Below are 16766 nucleotides of genomic sequence, written 5' to 3'. Positions count from 1 at the left end.
TTCGCCAACTTCAACTTATCTGACCATTTCTGCTTGTCTCAGACATATACTAGTTATTGCAAATAAGGGAAACCATAGGAACTATGTTTCTTTGGGCCTGACTTACTTCACTTAATAGAATTTTTTTCAAGTCTTTCCATTTCCTAACAAATGGGGCAATGTCATTCTTTCTGATGGAGGCATAGAATTCCACTGCATATATATACCACATTTGCTTGATCCATTCATCTTCTGTGGGGCATCTAGGTTGGTTCCATATCTTAGCTATGGTAAATAATGCTACCATAAACATTGTTGTGCTGGTAGCTTTAGTATGGTCTTGTTTGTGATCATCTGGGTAAATGCCCAAAAGTGGGACTGCTGGGTCATGGGGGAGCTCTATGTGGAGTCTTTTGAGGAACCTCCATACTGCTTTCCAAAGTGGTTGAACAAGTTTACATTCCCACCAACAATGCAGTAGGGTTCCCTTCTGTCCACATCCCCTCCAGCATCTGTTGTTATTAGTTCTTGATTCTAGCCATTCTAACTGGGGTGAGGTGGTATCTCAATGTTGTTTTGATTTTCATGTGTTTTATACAATGCTTGTTGATCCATTTCACCATTTGCATCATTCTCTGCACATCCATACTCACTCCACCCATCCTCTCAATTACCTGGTTACGTTTTCCCAGGTGAACACTGAATATTATGACTGTGTTCGCCCACCCATCCTCTCTCCTTTTATCTCTCCCCTCACCCTTCTTCTTGCCCTCACTTTCCCCTGACAAAACATGTTTCAGCTTCCTAGTATTCCTTTTGTTAAATGGTAAATTAATTATTCAAAGGCATTTGACCACTGGACTCCACCATTGTGTATGTTTATACTTGTCAATTTGCTTGTGTATGTATACATATAACCATATATGTATGTATATTTTATTTATGCTAATAATTTAGATCTAGTTTCCACATAGCAGAGAAAACATGTGTTCTTTGTTTCTCTGAGCCAGACTTACTTCACATAATTTTTTTCCAGGTCCATCCATTTCCCTGCAAATGACATAACATTATTCTTCCTGGTGGATAAGTAAAAATCCCCTTTTTATTATATGAATATTTTAAAAGGCCAAAGAACTGAGGCTTGAAGAGGTGAAAGAACCAGTAATGACACATCAGCAGTTCTTTTGTTTCCAGGCATGCATGAGAATTAATCGTCATAATGATGGCCCAGAGCCTCTTCAGGATCCTTAAAACATTCTACCCATCTCCACAGCCAGACGAAAGCATGTCCAATGGAGTTACAGTGTTAAACATCTCTTTAGGATATCATAATTACTTAAAATGCCTTTTCATTCTAATCCTTTGAAAATTATAATTGACATAATAAATGCAGTGGGTGCATTAAGCAGTTTACCTAATTGGGCATTTTTACTTCTAGTCATTCTACTTAAATAAATGGCTGGCAAGCATTATGTTGCCACCTACAGTGTGTACAGAAAGGAGGCAGAAAAAAAAGCAGGAAAAAAATATAGATTTTTAAGCTCAGCTGGTCTCTAGCCAGCCTCAGTTTCCCTCCCTTTACAATGAAGGGTTTGACTCAGCTCTCTAAGATCATTGCTTTTAGCTGAGCACCTTTATCTCGTGCCTGTAATACTAGCTGATATCTGAGGATCTAGCTTCAAAACCGGCCAGAGCAGATATTCCATGAGATTCTTATCTCCAACAAACAAGCAGAAAGTCAGAAGTGGAGATATATTTCAGGAGTACCAACCTTGAGCTAAAAGCTAATAGAGAGTACCCTGGCCCTGAGTTCTAGCTCTGGGATAGGAAGGAAGGAAGGAAGGAAGGAAGGAAGGAAGGAAGGAAGGAAGGAAGGAAGGAAGGAAGGAAGGAAGGAAGGGAGGGAGGGAGGGAGGGAGGGAGGGAGGGAGGGAGGGAGGGAGGGAAGGAGGGAGGGGAGGGAGGGAGGAGGAGAGGGAGAAAATTTTGCTTTTGTACAGATCATTCATTAGCAAACTGTCTTCCATGGCATATGCTTCACTGCTTGATTTTGTATGCTCATGGCCAAAGAATGGTTTAGATTTCTTTTATTGTTTTTGGTTTTTTCGTTGTTGTTTTTGTGCTGGTCCTTGGGCTTGAACTCAGGGCCTGGGCAATGTCCCTGAGCCTCTTTGTGCTCAAGGCTAGTGCTCTACTACTTGAGCCAGAGCACCACTTCCAGCTTTGTATGAGCAGTTGATTGGAAACAAGAGTCTCATAGACTTCCCTGATCAGGCTGACTTTGAGCCATGATCCTCAAATCTCAGCCTCCTGAGTAGATAGGATTATAGGTGTGAACCAAGGGCACTAGGCTAGGAATGGTTTTATTGTTTTTAAGTCATTAGAAAACATCAATGCAATGACACTTTGTAATGGGAAAATGATAAGAAATTACATTTCAGTGTCCAACCCTACACCCTCTTTGCAATGATGCTCATTCATTTACTATCGTCCCTGGTAACAGCCATGCTATAGTCAGGAGTCATGACCAGTGGCAATGGTTTACCAAGCATAATACATTTATAACTTGACCTTTCACAGAAGTTTGTTGAGCCCTAGTATGGAAGTGGGTGCTACAATGTTAGGGAGGAAAAAAAACACAAATGGGCTTAAGAAACACCTAAACAACCTAACCAAAAATTGCTGAGAGACATTTAACACCCCTAATTCTTCAAGGCAGAAGGCTGTTCAAGGTCTCTGTTGAGGCAAAGTGAGACATTTATTGTAGGCTATTTACCGTGTCCCTCACAATCTGAGGTTGGCTGGGGTAATGTGGGGCCATCATTCTAAATCTTCATTCCCATATTCTCCACTGGCTGGGCAATGTAACAGTCTGGTGAAGGAAACAAATGGTATGGTGACACCACTGCTTGAATCTTCACTTGGTGTGTGGTTGCTAGGGACTTTTCAGAAGTCTCTGAACCACACTGTGTCAAGAGAAGATTGGGATGGATGGGTGCCCCCTTGCTCATCAAACACAGACATGCACAGTGCTGATTGTTCAGGTCTGACTATGGAGAGGATGAGTCAGGATCATGGGAATAGGTTTGCTGACTTAAGATAAGAGCTGGGGAATAAGTAAATAAACCTAGGGTCTCCCTCTCTCTCCCCTCTCTCTTTCTCCCCCCTTCTCTCTCTTGCTCTCTCTCTCGCTCTCGCTCTCTCTCTCGGGCTCTCTTGCTCTCTTATTCTTGCTCACTCTCTCCTGAGAAATGAATTCAGGATCTCTCATTTTCCCTTGGCTTTTTGTCTAGAAGTTTGCTTTCTACCACTGGAATTACATCTCCAGTTCTGTGGTGGGTTTTTGTTGTTGTTGTTTTGTTTTGTTTTGTTTTGCTGGTTAGTTTGAGAAAAGAGTCTCTTGGATTTCAATGTCTAGGCTGATTTTTTAATGTGTATTTTTATTGTAAAGATACTGTACAGAGGGGTTACAGTTACATGAATAAGGTAGTGAGTACACTTCCTATCAAGCATTGTTACCCCTTCTTTGTTTTTCCCCTACTGTCCCTTCCCTCCCCATCTCCACACATCCACCAAGTTGTAAAGTTCGTTTTCAACATAGTGTCTTGTACATCTCATTGTTACAATGGGTCAGCCTGTATCCTTGTTTCAGCATTTTGTTAGCTGTTTCTTTTTAATTTGTTTTGTTCTCCGTGGAGCTTAAACTAAAGACCTGGGTGCTGTCTCTGAGCTCTTTTTGCTCAAAGCTAGTGCTTCACCAGTTTGAGGTACAGCTCCATTTATGGTTTTCTGGTGTTTACTGGAGGTAAGAGTCTCACAGACTTTCCTGCCCAGGCTGGTTTTGAGCCAGGATCCTCAGAAGATCTCAACCTCCTGAGTTGTTAGGATGACAGGTGTGAGCCACCAGCACCCAGCCTAGGCTGGTTTTAAACAGCAATCCTCAGATCTCAGTCCCCTGAATCTCATCTAGGATTAAAGCTGCTAGCCACCAATGCTTAGCTAACTCAAATTGATTGCTTTTTATAGTCATAACCTCAACTTCCCCACCCCATCCTCAGGGTGGTTGGGATATATTTATATAGGGCATGCTAAATGGTATTTTAATTCTTATTGTCATTTTTCATTATTCTTATGAGGGATGCTGTATTCAAGTCCTACCATTCATTCCCAGCCTAGAGATAACAGGTTGAGCTGGGTCTCTGTTCACAGATAACAAAGCCTCAGTAAACGCAAGGACTCTTCCTCTTTGTCCTACCACTGCTACACTTCCCACATCCACAACTTGGCAATTGAGTCCTCACCAGAAGGTCCGTTAGAATTTCTGGGATCTTTCATACTTTGTAATAGTATACATGTCTATTATATTGGAGAAAAAAAACCCAAACATTACAGAAGGCTCTAAAATAACTAGCAACCACCTGTTCTATCTAATCTTGTCCACCTTAGATGCAAATAGTCTAAACTTTTTCTGTGTTGGGATAGCCCAATTGAGTTGGCCATACCTCAAGTCACCTGTCTCTGTCTCTTTATTTTATTTTCCGGTGTTACCATAATCTCATTAGAAGGATGAATCATCTTATGGGATTCCCTGTATCCTCTCCTGAATGAGGTTGGGATTCTTCATCACTTCAATTTATGGAACCTGGATTTTGGTGTTTTTGTTTGTTTGTTTGTTTTTAATTCCCCAGGAGTAGCATTTTGTCAAAATACAGAAATCTACAAAATGTCGGTTGTGAGGGATTCCTGGTTGATGAAAGACCCCAGCTGTCCTGTGTTCCATGGGTCCAGGACTAACATCAGGAGCCTATATTTCCTCAACCAGCCCATCTTTGATTTGAGGGTTGCTGGCTGGCAGGCAGTGCATCCCTCCCACAGACCCGTCTGTAGTCACGAGTGGACAGTATGGAATGGACAGAGGTGCAGAAGAAGCAGACAGGGACATGGTGACCTGATAGTTCCAAGAATGAACTCTGGGAGTTGCCGAGCTCCATTTTGGTTCAGAAAATGGTCATTTTGCAAGAAGCAGAATGACCCTGGTGCCAGGGTTAGGGAGTCAGTGAGCTTAGGAGATCTACCTTCTCTAAGAATCTGGCAGAGCTTGGCACTCATGGTCCATGCCCGTAATCCTAGTTACTTTGGAGGCTGAGATCTGAGGATTGTGGTTCAAGAAGCCAGCCCCAACAAGGAAGATTGTGAGGTTCTCATCTCCAATTAACTACAGAAAAAGCCAGAAGTGGAATTGTGCCTCAAAGTGGTAGACCACTAGTATTGAGAGAAAAAAAAATCTCAGAAACAGTTCTCAGGCCTTAAGTTCAAGCCCCACAACAAGCACAAAAAAAGAAAGAATAAGAAACATGGTGGATTGATTTCATTCTTAGTCAGCAGTCATCATGCATAAAATAATGTTCTCAGCATTGAGAGGGCATTTTTTAAAATAATAACTGAGAGTAACAATGATTAAGCTTCATAGTTAGAATCTTAATAGAATAAAATTAACAACATAATGTCCTTTAAACAACACTAAATAATTAATAGCATGAATAAAGCAGGTTAAGAAGAATGCACAATTACCAAACATTTGCCCTCCCCCCAGGCTTTTATTAATAAAATGGCAAAGGAAACTAAAAATGATTTAATTAATCCTGTTAATGCGAGTACTGAGGTGGAGGGATAGAATGAGTTGATTGTTCTAGTTATAAAGTAGGCAAAGAGTTAATAGTTTAATCAAGAACATTTCAATATCAGCAGAGTCCATTTTCCTACATTGTGGGTTAAAAAACACCAAGCCCAGTAACTATAAAAGATGAATTTTTTAGTGATGAAGGACATTGTAGCATTCAATATTGTGATTTTTCAGCACAAAACTGGAGGATGTCAGCTATTTAGATGAACATACACTCTCTTCAAGTTATCTCCTCTAATGGTGATGCATTTAGTTTAGCATCGTAGATATAAGCTCAGCTCATTTTATCATTCTTGCTTTGGACCTTCTCTAGGTTATTGGGGGAGTTAAGTTGGGGGATCAGCTTGATTAAGTGTAAAGGAGGCTTGGTTCTACCAATCTTTTTTTTTTTTTTTAGCTTTCTACCACTTTGAACCACAGCTCCACTTCAAGTTTTCTGGTTGTTAATGGGGGATAAGAGTCTCACAGACTTTCCTGTGCATCATGGCTCTTCAAACCATGATCCTCAGACCTCAGCCTCCTGAGTAACTAGAATTATAGGCATGAGCCACTGGTGCTCAGCTTCCACCCATCTTCTAATCAGACATTCTGGTGACTAGAGTCAAGCAACACCAATGTTGCAAGCCAAGTGCCATTTCTTTTGGCCTCAGATATGCTCAAGATGGAAAGTCAGCGCACACACACACACACACACACACACACACACACACACACACACACACACACACACACACACACACACACAGAGCACCCCAGGAGCTTATTACAGATTTCCAAGTGACAGAATTTGACTGTGGGAGATCATTTCCATTTTATTCTCTCAATAGTTATGAACAAGATGTTCTTTTTTAAAGTCTCTAAAGGGGATGGGGAAAAAATAATCTCTTGACTGTGTTCTTGCTTTTAACCAGCGGTGGATGGCTGTGTTCTTAGATGCAAAAGCATCTTGAAATGCAGGTTGGATAGGGACACCTAATTTCTGCTTTTATATTAGTAACCGCTTGCCATGACCTTTATGCTCCCCAAACTGTAGCAATCCGTTCATCTCAACCTGGAATTTCTATTGTCAACCTATTAAAAGCACCCCCAGGCATAGCTGCCTGTCAGACACATTTCCAGTCCCTCCCTCCCTCCATCTCTCCCTCCCTCCATCTCTCCCTCCCTTCCTTCCTTCCTTCCTTCCTTCCTTCCTTCCTTCCTTCCTTCTTTCCTTCCTTCCTTCTTTCCTTCCTCCCTTCTTTCCTTCCTCCCTTCTTTCCTTCCTTCCTTCTTTCCTTCCTTCCTTATTTGTACTATATTTAAGTAGTTGTATAAAGGAGTTGCCATTTATGAATACAATATCTCTTGATACCCTTTTGGCTTGAGGAAAAAGTCTTAGCTTTCATTCATTTCATTGGCAAATATGTATTGAACATCTGTCTGCTCTTTGCCAACCATGCTTCTAGGTGCTTGGTTTTAAGATATCTCAGTGAATAAGACACACATGTCCCCCTGGTCAGTAGCTGCCATTCCAATGGGAGGAGAGAGGACAGCGACAAAGGAGTAGAGACAAATACACTGGAGATGCTCTAGCAGGCATTGAGATCAAATTGGCTGGACTGGATTTGGGAGAGTCACTAAACTATCCTCTCCCAGATCTGAAACCAAGATTCTTATACACAGGGTTTATTCAGTTGTCAATCCTAGAAACACCGTAGAGAAACACAACAGTTGAGAAGAGAAGATAGCTGGGCATCAGTGGCTCACACCTGTAATCCTAGCTACTCAGGAGGCTGAGACCTGAGGATCACTGTTTGAAGCCAGTTGAGGAAAGAAAGTCCTCAAGACCCTTTATCTCCAATAAACTACTAAAGAAGCCAGCAATGGAGGTGTGGCTCGCATTGTAGAGTAACCGGCCTTACATGAAAAAAATTCAGGGATAAAGGCCAGGCTCTGAGTTCAAGCCCCAGGACTGGAAACAACCCCACCCCACCTACAAAAAGAAAGAAAGGATGCATCATTAAGATGCATACTTAGGTTTCAGGCTGCAGAAGCTCAGTACCTCTAGGAGTCTCTAAATGTCTGGTTATGCACTCAGGCAAGAGGTTGCTGGCATGCATGCCTACTAATTGCCCACCTGTCTTTGGTGGTGAGTTCCCTCTGGGCCTGTGGCTGGCGTCCCTGCCTGTATGGAAGTGAAGGTAGCAGGTGTTTGTGATTAGGATAGAACATGAAAACAGCAGTACATAGCAAGCAGTAGTGTCTATTGTACCAGACAAGACAAGAACTGATTGTTCAGATCCTAACACAGGGGATTTATTTCCGTGACCTTCCACTCCAGGAACACCTAGACTCTCAGTTCTCTCTCTCTCTGTGTGTGTGTGTGTGTGTGTGTGTGTGTGTGTGTGTGTGTACCCATCCTGAAGCTTGAACTCTGGGCCTGGTCATTGTCCCTGAGCTCTTTGCTCAAGGCTACTGCTCTACCACTTAAGCCACAGATGCACTTCAGCTTTTTAATTTTTTTTTCAGTGCTTAATTGGAGCTGGGTCTCACAATCTGTTCTTCCCCAGACTGGCTTCAAACTGTTGATCCTCAGATCTTAGCCTCCTGAGTAGCTAGGATTACAGGTGTGAGCCACTGGCACCCAGCTCAGTTCTATATCTTGTCTTTAAGTCATGGAGCCTGCTGATATCCAGCCCAGTCCCTAAGTTTCCCCTCAATGCCTCATGCCCTGAAAACTCTTTCATGGCAGTAAGCAGATTCGCATGCTCAGTGTCTTGTTTCTAAAGGATTGCAATGCTTTCTTAACTGACTCAGTGATTTCATGCAGACTTTTTTTTTCCTGCATTTTGGTCGTTTCAGGTGGGAGGGTAAATCTACTTCCTCTTTACCATTTGAATTAGAAATTCTTGATCTAAACAATAATTAGAGGTCATCAAGGGAATGCTAACATATATTCTTTCAAGTACTTCTAAAGACAAGATTAGGTAGTACATTTTGTAAAATAGTTTCATCCTTGTTCATGAGAATAAAGTATTAAAACCTCAAAGGAAAATAAAGAAAAAGTCACTCTGCCAGACTTTTGATCTTGGACTTCAGCTTCCAGACCTGCAAGCAAATAAATTTTTATATTTAAGCCAAGGAGGAGTAGGAAGAGGAGGAAGAAGAGGAAGAGAAGGAGGAGAAAGAAGGGGAGGAGGAGGAGGAAGAGGAAGAAGAGGAGGAGGAAGAGGAAGAAGAGGAGGATGAAGGAAAGGAGGAGGAGGAGGAGGCGGAGGAGGAGGAGGAGGAGGAGGAGGAGGAGATGAGGACAACACAGCCGTCAAGTTCCAGTGGCTCTTGCTTATAATCCTACCTACCCAGGAGTGAGATATAAAGACTGCAGTTTGAAGCCAGCTCAGGCAGAAAAACCCATGTGACTTTTATTTCCAATTAGCCAGCAAAAAGCCTGAAGTGGAGGTGTGGCTCAAAATGGTAGATCACCAGCCTAAAGCAGAAAAGGCTAGGGGATCATCCCAGGCCCTGAGTTGTTCAAGACCCAGTATCATCACCAAAGGAAGAGAAAGAAAGAAAGGAAGAGGGCTGGGAAGGTGGCTCAGTGGTAGAGCGCTTGCCTTGCAGGCCTGAGGCCCTGGATTCGATTCCTCAGCATCTTTGCCTTGCATGCCTGAGGACCTGGGTTTGATTCCTCAGCACCACATAAGCAAAAAGAAAAAAGCCAGAAGTGGCGCTGTGGCTCAAGTGGTAGAGCGCTAGCCTTGAGCTGAAGAGCTGAGGGACAGCGCCCAGGCCCAGAGTTCAGGCCCCACGACCGGACCCCCCCCCAAAAAAAAGAAAATAAGGAAGGAAGGAAGGGAGAAGGAAGGAAGGGAGAGAAAGGGAGGGAGGGAGGGAGGGAGGAAAAAAGGGAGGGAGGAAAGAAAGTTGGTTTTCCAGATAAGAGATCAATTAGACCATCCCAAGGAGATGATATTCTAGCTCAGATCAAAAAAAAGAAAAAAAATGGAAAGGAATCAGCCACAGAAATTACATTTCCAGGCAGAGAACAGCAGCAACAAAGGCTGAGTATGAGTGAGCTTGGTTTACGTCTAGTGTAGAAACATACAAGGATCATAGCATGTGAGAAGCACAGGTAGAAACCAATGCTTTTTTGCATCATGAAGTCCTTTGTCTCAGATGAGAATGTGATGAAGTCCCGAGAAACAGGGCGTTGGGCAGGCCAAGACCCAGCTAGAGCAGCATCGGGCCTCTGGGCTGCCATCCATGGGCTCCTCCATCCACTAGAATTCTCCCTCTTCTCCTCTCAATTCTCTTATCAAGATTCTCATGGTCATGGCCCCCCAAACCATGGACCCAAACAGGCCTGTAATTTATGATCCTGCATTGGATAGGATTGTAGATGGAAAAGAAACCTCAAGCAAATCAATTCTGATACTGAAGCCAAGAAGGAGGAAGAAGAAAAGAAGACGGAGGGGAAGGAAGGAGTGTAGAGAGGGAAGAAGGAGGGAAGGGGAGGAAGAGGGAGAAAAAGGCACCTCACAATCCAATTTGGTCTTCTGTCCCAGCCTTCCTCCCTCCCCTCGATCATTCTCACCTGCATTTACAGTCACACTAGCCTCTTTGCTGCTTCTGGAACAAATCTAGCACTGCCCAGTCTCTGGGCATTTTCTTGAAAGCAGTATCACTGAGATTCAGGTGCCAGCCACAGCCCTCGGGGAAGTTAATCTTGATTATTTCTCCCCCAGCCCACTTGATTGTCTCTTCATAGGACTCTGCTCCCCCAAGAATACGTGCCACTGAACTCTACGGCACTGTCCATTTACACTGTCATTTGTTTATTGTCTCTAGTGTGTCCCACTATAGGATCAGATCCATGAAGGGAAGAATTTGACCCTCCTAGAGCAAGTTACCAAAACATTTTACAAATAGTGCATTTGTGGGAGAGGGAGAGAAGGAGGGGTGAAAAAAGGGAGTGGGCAAGGGAGGTAGGGAGGAAATTTTCTGAAAGAACACAGTAGCCAGAACCTGGTGGCTTATGCTTGTAATCCTAGGAAGAGATCTTGAGGAGTGGAGTTCAAAGCCAGTCCAGTCAGGAAAATCCATGAGACTCTTATCTCCAATGAACCACCAAAAAGCCAGAAGTAGTGCTGTGGCTCAAAGTGGTAGAGCACTAGCCTTGAGCAAAAGAGCTCAGTAACAGTGCCTAGATCCTGAGTTCAAGCCCTACAACTGGCTTTCTACCTTTCTACTGATCACCTGAGCAAGATGATTCTCCCAGTCCTCCAGTTCTTTTATCTGACAAATACATAGTGTACATCATACTTTATAAAGGGATAAAGTAAATGAGACCATAGGTAGGAAAGTACTGTATATTTCTGAATGTATTCTGTAAATAAAATGCTTCTTTTTAGGTTGGGAGTATCATGAGTCTGAGTGGATTTCATTGAATTAGAAACAGAAATATATCCATTCTCAGTAAAGAATCCTCCGTGCATGTTAGAATTAGTCAAGCCTTGTCAAAGTAGAACAGACCCAGCGCCTTGCTTAGAAGAGGGATGGATTGGGGCCGGGAAGGTGGTTCAGTGGTAGAGTGCTTGCCTTGCACACATGAAGCCCTGGGTCCTATTCCCCAGCACCACATAAGCAGGAAAAGCGGGAAGTGGAGCTGTGGCTCAAGTGGTAGAGTGCTAGCCTTGAGCTGAAAAGCTGAGGGACAGTGCCTGGGCCCAGATTCTGGCCCCACAAATGGCAATAAAAACAAATAAACAAACAAAAATAATAAATAAATAAAAAGAAGAGGGCTGGAGCCTTCCTTCAGAATCTGGTCCCTTGAACAGACTTGCTGGGGACCTTAAGGATCCCAAAGAACTTCCCCTCAATGGACTTCAGATGTCTCTGTTTCCAAAGGGAGAAGGAGCTAGATGTTAGTGTTTCACACCTGTAATCCTAGCTGCTCAGGAGATTGAGGTCTGAGCATTGTGCTTCAAAGCCAGCCTGGGCAGCAAAGTTCCTCAGACACTTATCTCTAATAAACTACCAGAAAACCAGAAGTGGTGCTGTGGCTCAAGTGGTAGAGCTCCATCCTTGAGCTGAAGAGCTGAATAGCTGAGGGACAGTGCTCAGGACCAGAGTTCAAGCCCCACGACTGACCACACACACACACACACACACACACACACACACACACACACACACACACACACACACACACACAAAATGTGATAGAAGGAGGTTGTGAATCAATGCCTTCCTTTGAGATTTGCTGGGGTGTTTTCTTTATTGTTGTTGTGGCCCTAGGGGTTGAACTCAGAGCCTAGATGCTATTCCTGGGTTTTTTTTTTTTACTGAAGGCTAGCCTCTTACCACTTGAGCCACAGCTCTACTTCTGGCTTTTATTTGTTTATTTTTTGTAGTTAATTAGAAGTAAGAGGGTTACAGTCCGTCCTGCCCAAGCTGGCTTCAAACCACAATCCTCAGATCTCAGCCTCCTAAGCGGCTAAGAGTTCAGGCCTGAGCCACCAGTGCCCGGTGAGGTTTGCAGTTTTTCTTCTGTACTCTTATCATCCTAAGAATTGCAACTGATCACCCCTGTCACTCACTTGATAAGCTTCATCTATGGCTTAGTCTCCCCAACCTCTTGATTTCCCCAGAGCAAGGTAGCCTTGTGAGTGACTTGTGATGCTGAATTCTACCCCTGCTGAGAATCCTGGCCACCATGCTAACTTTGCCCACAGCAGTGATAATCAAGTTGAGGAGGGTGATGCAGTTGTCTCCATTAGGTTAGCTTTACTTTGGGGAGTGGGACAGAAAATAATGTGTGATTTTTGCCACCTGAATAAGTTATCTTGCTGAGGCTACCTGCTCAGACTCCTTCCTCTTCCCTTCCTTCCACAGGGCTTCATGGACATCGACCTAAATAAATTCAAGGAGAGCGGTGCAAATGTGACAGGGTTCCAGCTGGTAAACTACACGGACACCATCCCAGCCAAAATCATGCAACAGTGGAAGAACAGCGATGCTAGAGATCACACTCGTGTGGACTGGAAGAGGCCTAAGGTAAGGGGGCAATAGGAGGGGCCAACAAGGGACTAACCTGGCCTCTCCACTTGTCAATGACTCATAGGAAGCATTGGCCTTTGGGAAAGAATGGAATCACCAAAGGAACAGGCTGGCTTGCAATATCCATGAACATCGTATGTAGTTGCAAGGCCCTGATGACCTAAGTGATCATGCTTTTTAAAGGGAGAGATATTTTGTTCTTTTTCTCTCGTGTAAACAAAATTCTAAGACTCAGCAATCCACAGCCATATAAGGCTCCATGATCAGCAAATAATCAGGCTGCTTCTATTGGCTCCACAATGCTCAGCCTCGGGCTTGCTCCCTCATTGCCCAACAGGGCGGCTTAAAATCAAACCCATTCAGTCAGCATTCTACTCAGCATGTGGTCACTACTTTTCCTCCCTGTGACAATACACCTGTGCAGATCAACTAAAGGAAGAAAATTTTACTTTAGCTCATGGCTTTAGAAGTCTCATTTCATGGTCAGCTGGCTCTATTACATTTTTGTTGTGCCAGTACTGGAGCCTAGAATTCAGGGCCTGGGCACTGTCCTGTAGTTTATATTATTCAAGGCTGGTGCTCTACCACTTGAGCCACAGCTCCACTTCTGGCTTTAGGGTGATGCATTGAGGATAAGAGTTTCATAGACTTTCCTTCCCAGGCTTGTTTTGAACCATGAACCTCAGATCTCAGTCTCCTAAGTAGCTAGGATTAATTCAAGTCCCCAGTTCCCTCCCCCCAGACATACACATACACACACTAATAATAATAATTATAATCATTATTTTTCTCAGAAGTTACTAGTACCTGTTCTGTGCTTATTAAAACCTACCCTCAAACAAACAAAAAGCGTACGCTAAGTTGGTTTTAAGGGAGGTTAGAAAATGCTATCTCTATTCTGGGCAGGGATACCATATTGCATAGCTCTGGAGAAATTTTTTTTCCAGTACTGTGGCTTGAATTCTGGACCTGGGTACTGTTCCTGAGCTTTCTTTTGCTCAAGACTAGCAGTCTACCACTTGTGCCACAGTGCCACTTCCAGCTTTTTCTGTTTATGTGCACAGAGGAATCGAACCCAGGGCTTCATGCATGCTAGACAAGCACTGTACCAATAAGCCACATTCCTGGCCCTGATTATATCTCTACAGATGGAATCTCCATGAGGTGGCTCTTATTCTGTAAGCTAAATGTCCCTAGCCAAAATTCTAAAAAATCTACCTGAGGATTGGCCAACAGATCTCTACCTTCAAGTCAGCTAGCCATTCCCAGGCAGAGATCCTGCCTCTCCTGTCCCAGAAATGCAGCTCTACATCCTGCAGCTAGAATCTGTTTTCTTGGTTATTTGAGAATGTGTTGGAATGAAGATAGCAAGTCAAATCAGACAGTGTGGCAGTGTATGTGTGGAACTCTGCTGAGAAGGATCCTGTGGCCAAGTGTGTTATCTGGGACAAAATGAACCCTGGCAAACATTTCCTTGTTGGTTGGTTGATTTCTTTTTGTACAGTGCAGGCCATCGAACCAAAATGCTTTCTATCCTGTGGTGAATCAGATTGACTTAACTCTTCAAGAATGGGATGTATTTCAGTATGAGCTTAGGCACTCAAACTTCCCAAGAACTTTAAAGCAGTGAGTGAACTACATAGAAATTAATTAATTAATGCCACGCCCAGTTTCCAAGTATAAAGTTGTTGTTGTTGTTTTTAATGAGGAAGCTAGATGTCAGTGCTTCATGCCTGCAAACCCTAGCTATTCAGGAGGCGGGTATGTTGAGGATCATGGTTCCAAGTCAAATGGGACAGGGATGTCTGTGAGTCTCTTATTGTCCAATGAATCAAAAGCTCACTCATCTGGGAAATACTTTCTCTTTTACTATTGACAAGGAATGTTGGCGGTCAACAGCTCTCCTTGACTCCCAATTTGGGGCAATAATGTGGAGGAAACCCAATGGTTTTCCATACATTTGGCCTGCAGTTGTGTTGTATTTAATTGATGCATTTCTTCCCCCTGGATCCAATAGCTTGTGAAGAATGTGTGTGTGTGTGTGTGTGTGTGTGTGTGTGTGTGTGTGTGTGTGTGTGTGTGTGTGTGTATGTGTGTGTGTGTGTGTATATATATATATATATATACATATATATTATATTTACATTGCACACAAAACTCTTGAATTCTGGTTTCTCTCTGGAAGTCAGTCCTTGCCATGCTAACCTTCACAATTCAGTAAGGTCATGCTGGCCAGTGTGTCTGGCCTATTGCAAGATTCCCAGTACAGTTCCCCTTCCTATCTTCCAGGCAGGGCTCTCTGATACCTAACTGTCTGTATTCCCCCCTCCAGTATACCTCTGCTCTCACTTATGATGGAGTGAAGGTGATGGCTGAGGCTTTCCAGAGCTTACGAAGACAGAGGATTGATATCTCCCGCCGGGGGAATGCCGGAGACTGTCTTGCTAATCCAGCTGTTCCCTGGGGCCAGGGCATTGATATCCAGAGAGCCCTGCAGCAGGTAAGGCTGGCAAATGGTTTTCCTACCACATAGGAGCCTGCTAGGAAGACTTTGCATGGAGTTCAGGCAGCTGTTTAAAATGAAAGAGAAGGTCTGAAGTTTGAAATAACCAATGTACTGCTGCAAAACACCCAAAACCTCCTCACGTGAAAGTAATAAAAGAATAATGTGTAATTCCTTGTGATACAACATCTATTACTTTCTGCTTAGACATGAAGCTGGAAAAGGAAAGTCAATGATATCCATATTTAGACAGAGAACTTGAGATACACAAAGATGGATTTTGTGAGGTCTGTTAGCATTCCCTGGACTTTGTCTTCTTTTTCTTTGTTCTCTAGGCCCAATTCTGGACCTTAAGTGGGTTTCCTGGCCCTTCTTATTGACACTTTCTTGCATCTCAACAATGCAATCATCAATTCTTTTCCTTTTCTTTTCTTTTTACATTTAGTTAAATAATAAGACTAGAAATGGTCATGCTCACTCAAATCGATTGGTTATGCAAAGGAGTCTGAGGCCAAATCCATACACCACAGGGAAGAGTATAAATATTCAATTAGTGATATGTCTGCTGCAGAAGCAGGATGCGACAAAGTATACGTGGGTGTGTGTTTAATATCCCTGGTTTAGAAGGTTCTGGAGACTTGCCCACTGCTTTCTCACTCTTGGAGCTCCTAGAAATTTCTGGGAGTCTATAGAAGAATTTCAAGCCAAGGCTTGGATTCTCAATCTGCCAGTGCCAAGCTCTGTATTAGGCCTCTGGGAACTCCTGATGGTGGGGGTGAGGGCTGCATATGGCATGTGGGTGAGATATTTTGGTGCAAATGTCCCTCAGGACCTATTCTCCCCAGCTTATGGAGTTGTCTAGGTAAGACTAGCTCTATTTTTAAGATTTCATTCAACATAAGGTCAATTTGGCCTCCCAGGGAAAGAAAAGGTTTTCCAAATGAGGGAGGAATGGAGAGCAACATGTATTAAGTATTCCCATCTGTCTTCCAACCACATGGGCACAATTCTGGCAGTGTTCACCACCTGGAGAAAGGGGTTAGAAAGAACTTCACAAGTTCCCACTCAGCCCTGACAGAGAGCCTCTGCGTGGTTCTGTCTTTTGGAATAAAATAAAACAGAAGCCCTGCTAACGCCCAGCAGGAGCATGCTAAGAAGGGCTCCTAGCAGCCATGGTTAGCCTATTCCATGCAAGCAGGCTCACAGGTCAAAAGGTGGTGATGGCAGACACAGGCTGTTTCCAGAATGATTGCCTACCCCCTCTTCTCCCCAGCCTATTTAAAATGCTCTTCCAGACTTGACCGTCCAGACAGGTTCTGTTTGCAGTGTGACTCTGTTTTCAAATGGACCCAGGGATTTGCACTTGGCTTTCCAGCTTCCCACCATGACAGAGATGAAGCCCAGAAGGCAATGAGGAGTGACCAGACAGGTTCTGAACTGGGAAACAGAACATCTGGGCTCCATATGGAAGGGGGGTGGGCAATCCAGACTCTATTCCAAGAGGTGGGACACCAGGCTCCAAATCAGAAGGTGGGGCATACCAGGCTCTATACCAGGAGGTAG

At 43.6% G+C, this 16766-nt stretch overlaps 1 protein-coding gene across 4 annotated transcripts in view; it reads left to right on the top strand.

Moving 5' to 3' along the window:
- The window catches only part of Gria1 (glutamate ionotropic receptor AMPA type subunit 1), a 355061-nt gene that overhangs the window by 196259 nt on the left and 142036 nt on the right, over nt 1-16766 (top strand). For all 4 annotated transcript variants that reach the window (XM_070019368.1, XM_070019365.1, XM_070019367.1 and 1 more), the window contains exons 6-7: nt 12536-12697; nt 15033-15200. In XM_070019368.1, the coding sequence (XP_069875469.1) occupies nt 12536-12697; nt 15033-15200 (330 nt within the window). The remainder of the gene's footprint in view (nt 1-12535; nt 12698-15032; nt 15201-16766) is intronic.

The sequence above is a fragment of the Dipodomys merriami genome, unplaced genomic scaffold (assembly GCF_024711535.1).
Source record: "Dipodomys merriami isolate MVZ:Mamm:240054 unplaced genomic scaffold, mDipMer1.0.p SCAF_130, whole genome shotgun sequence".
Taxonomy (NCBI): Eukaryota; Metazoa; Chordata; class Mammalia; order Rodentia; family Heteromyidae; genus Dipodomys; species Dipodomys merriami.
The sequence above is the reverse complement of the archived record's forward strand: the minus strand, read 5'-3'. Positions and strand labels throughout refer to the sequence as shown.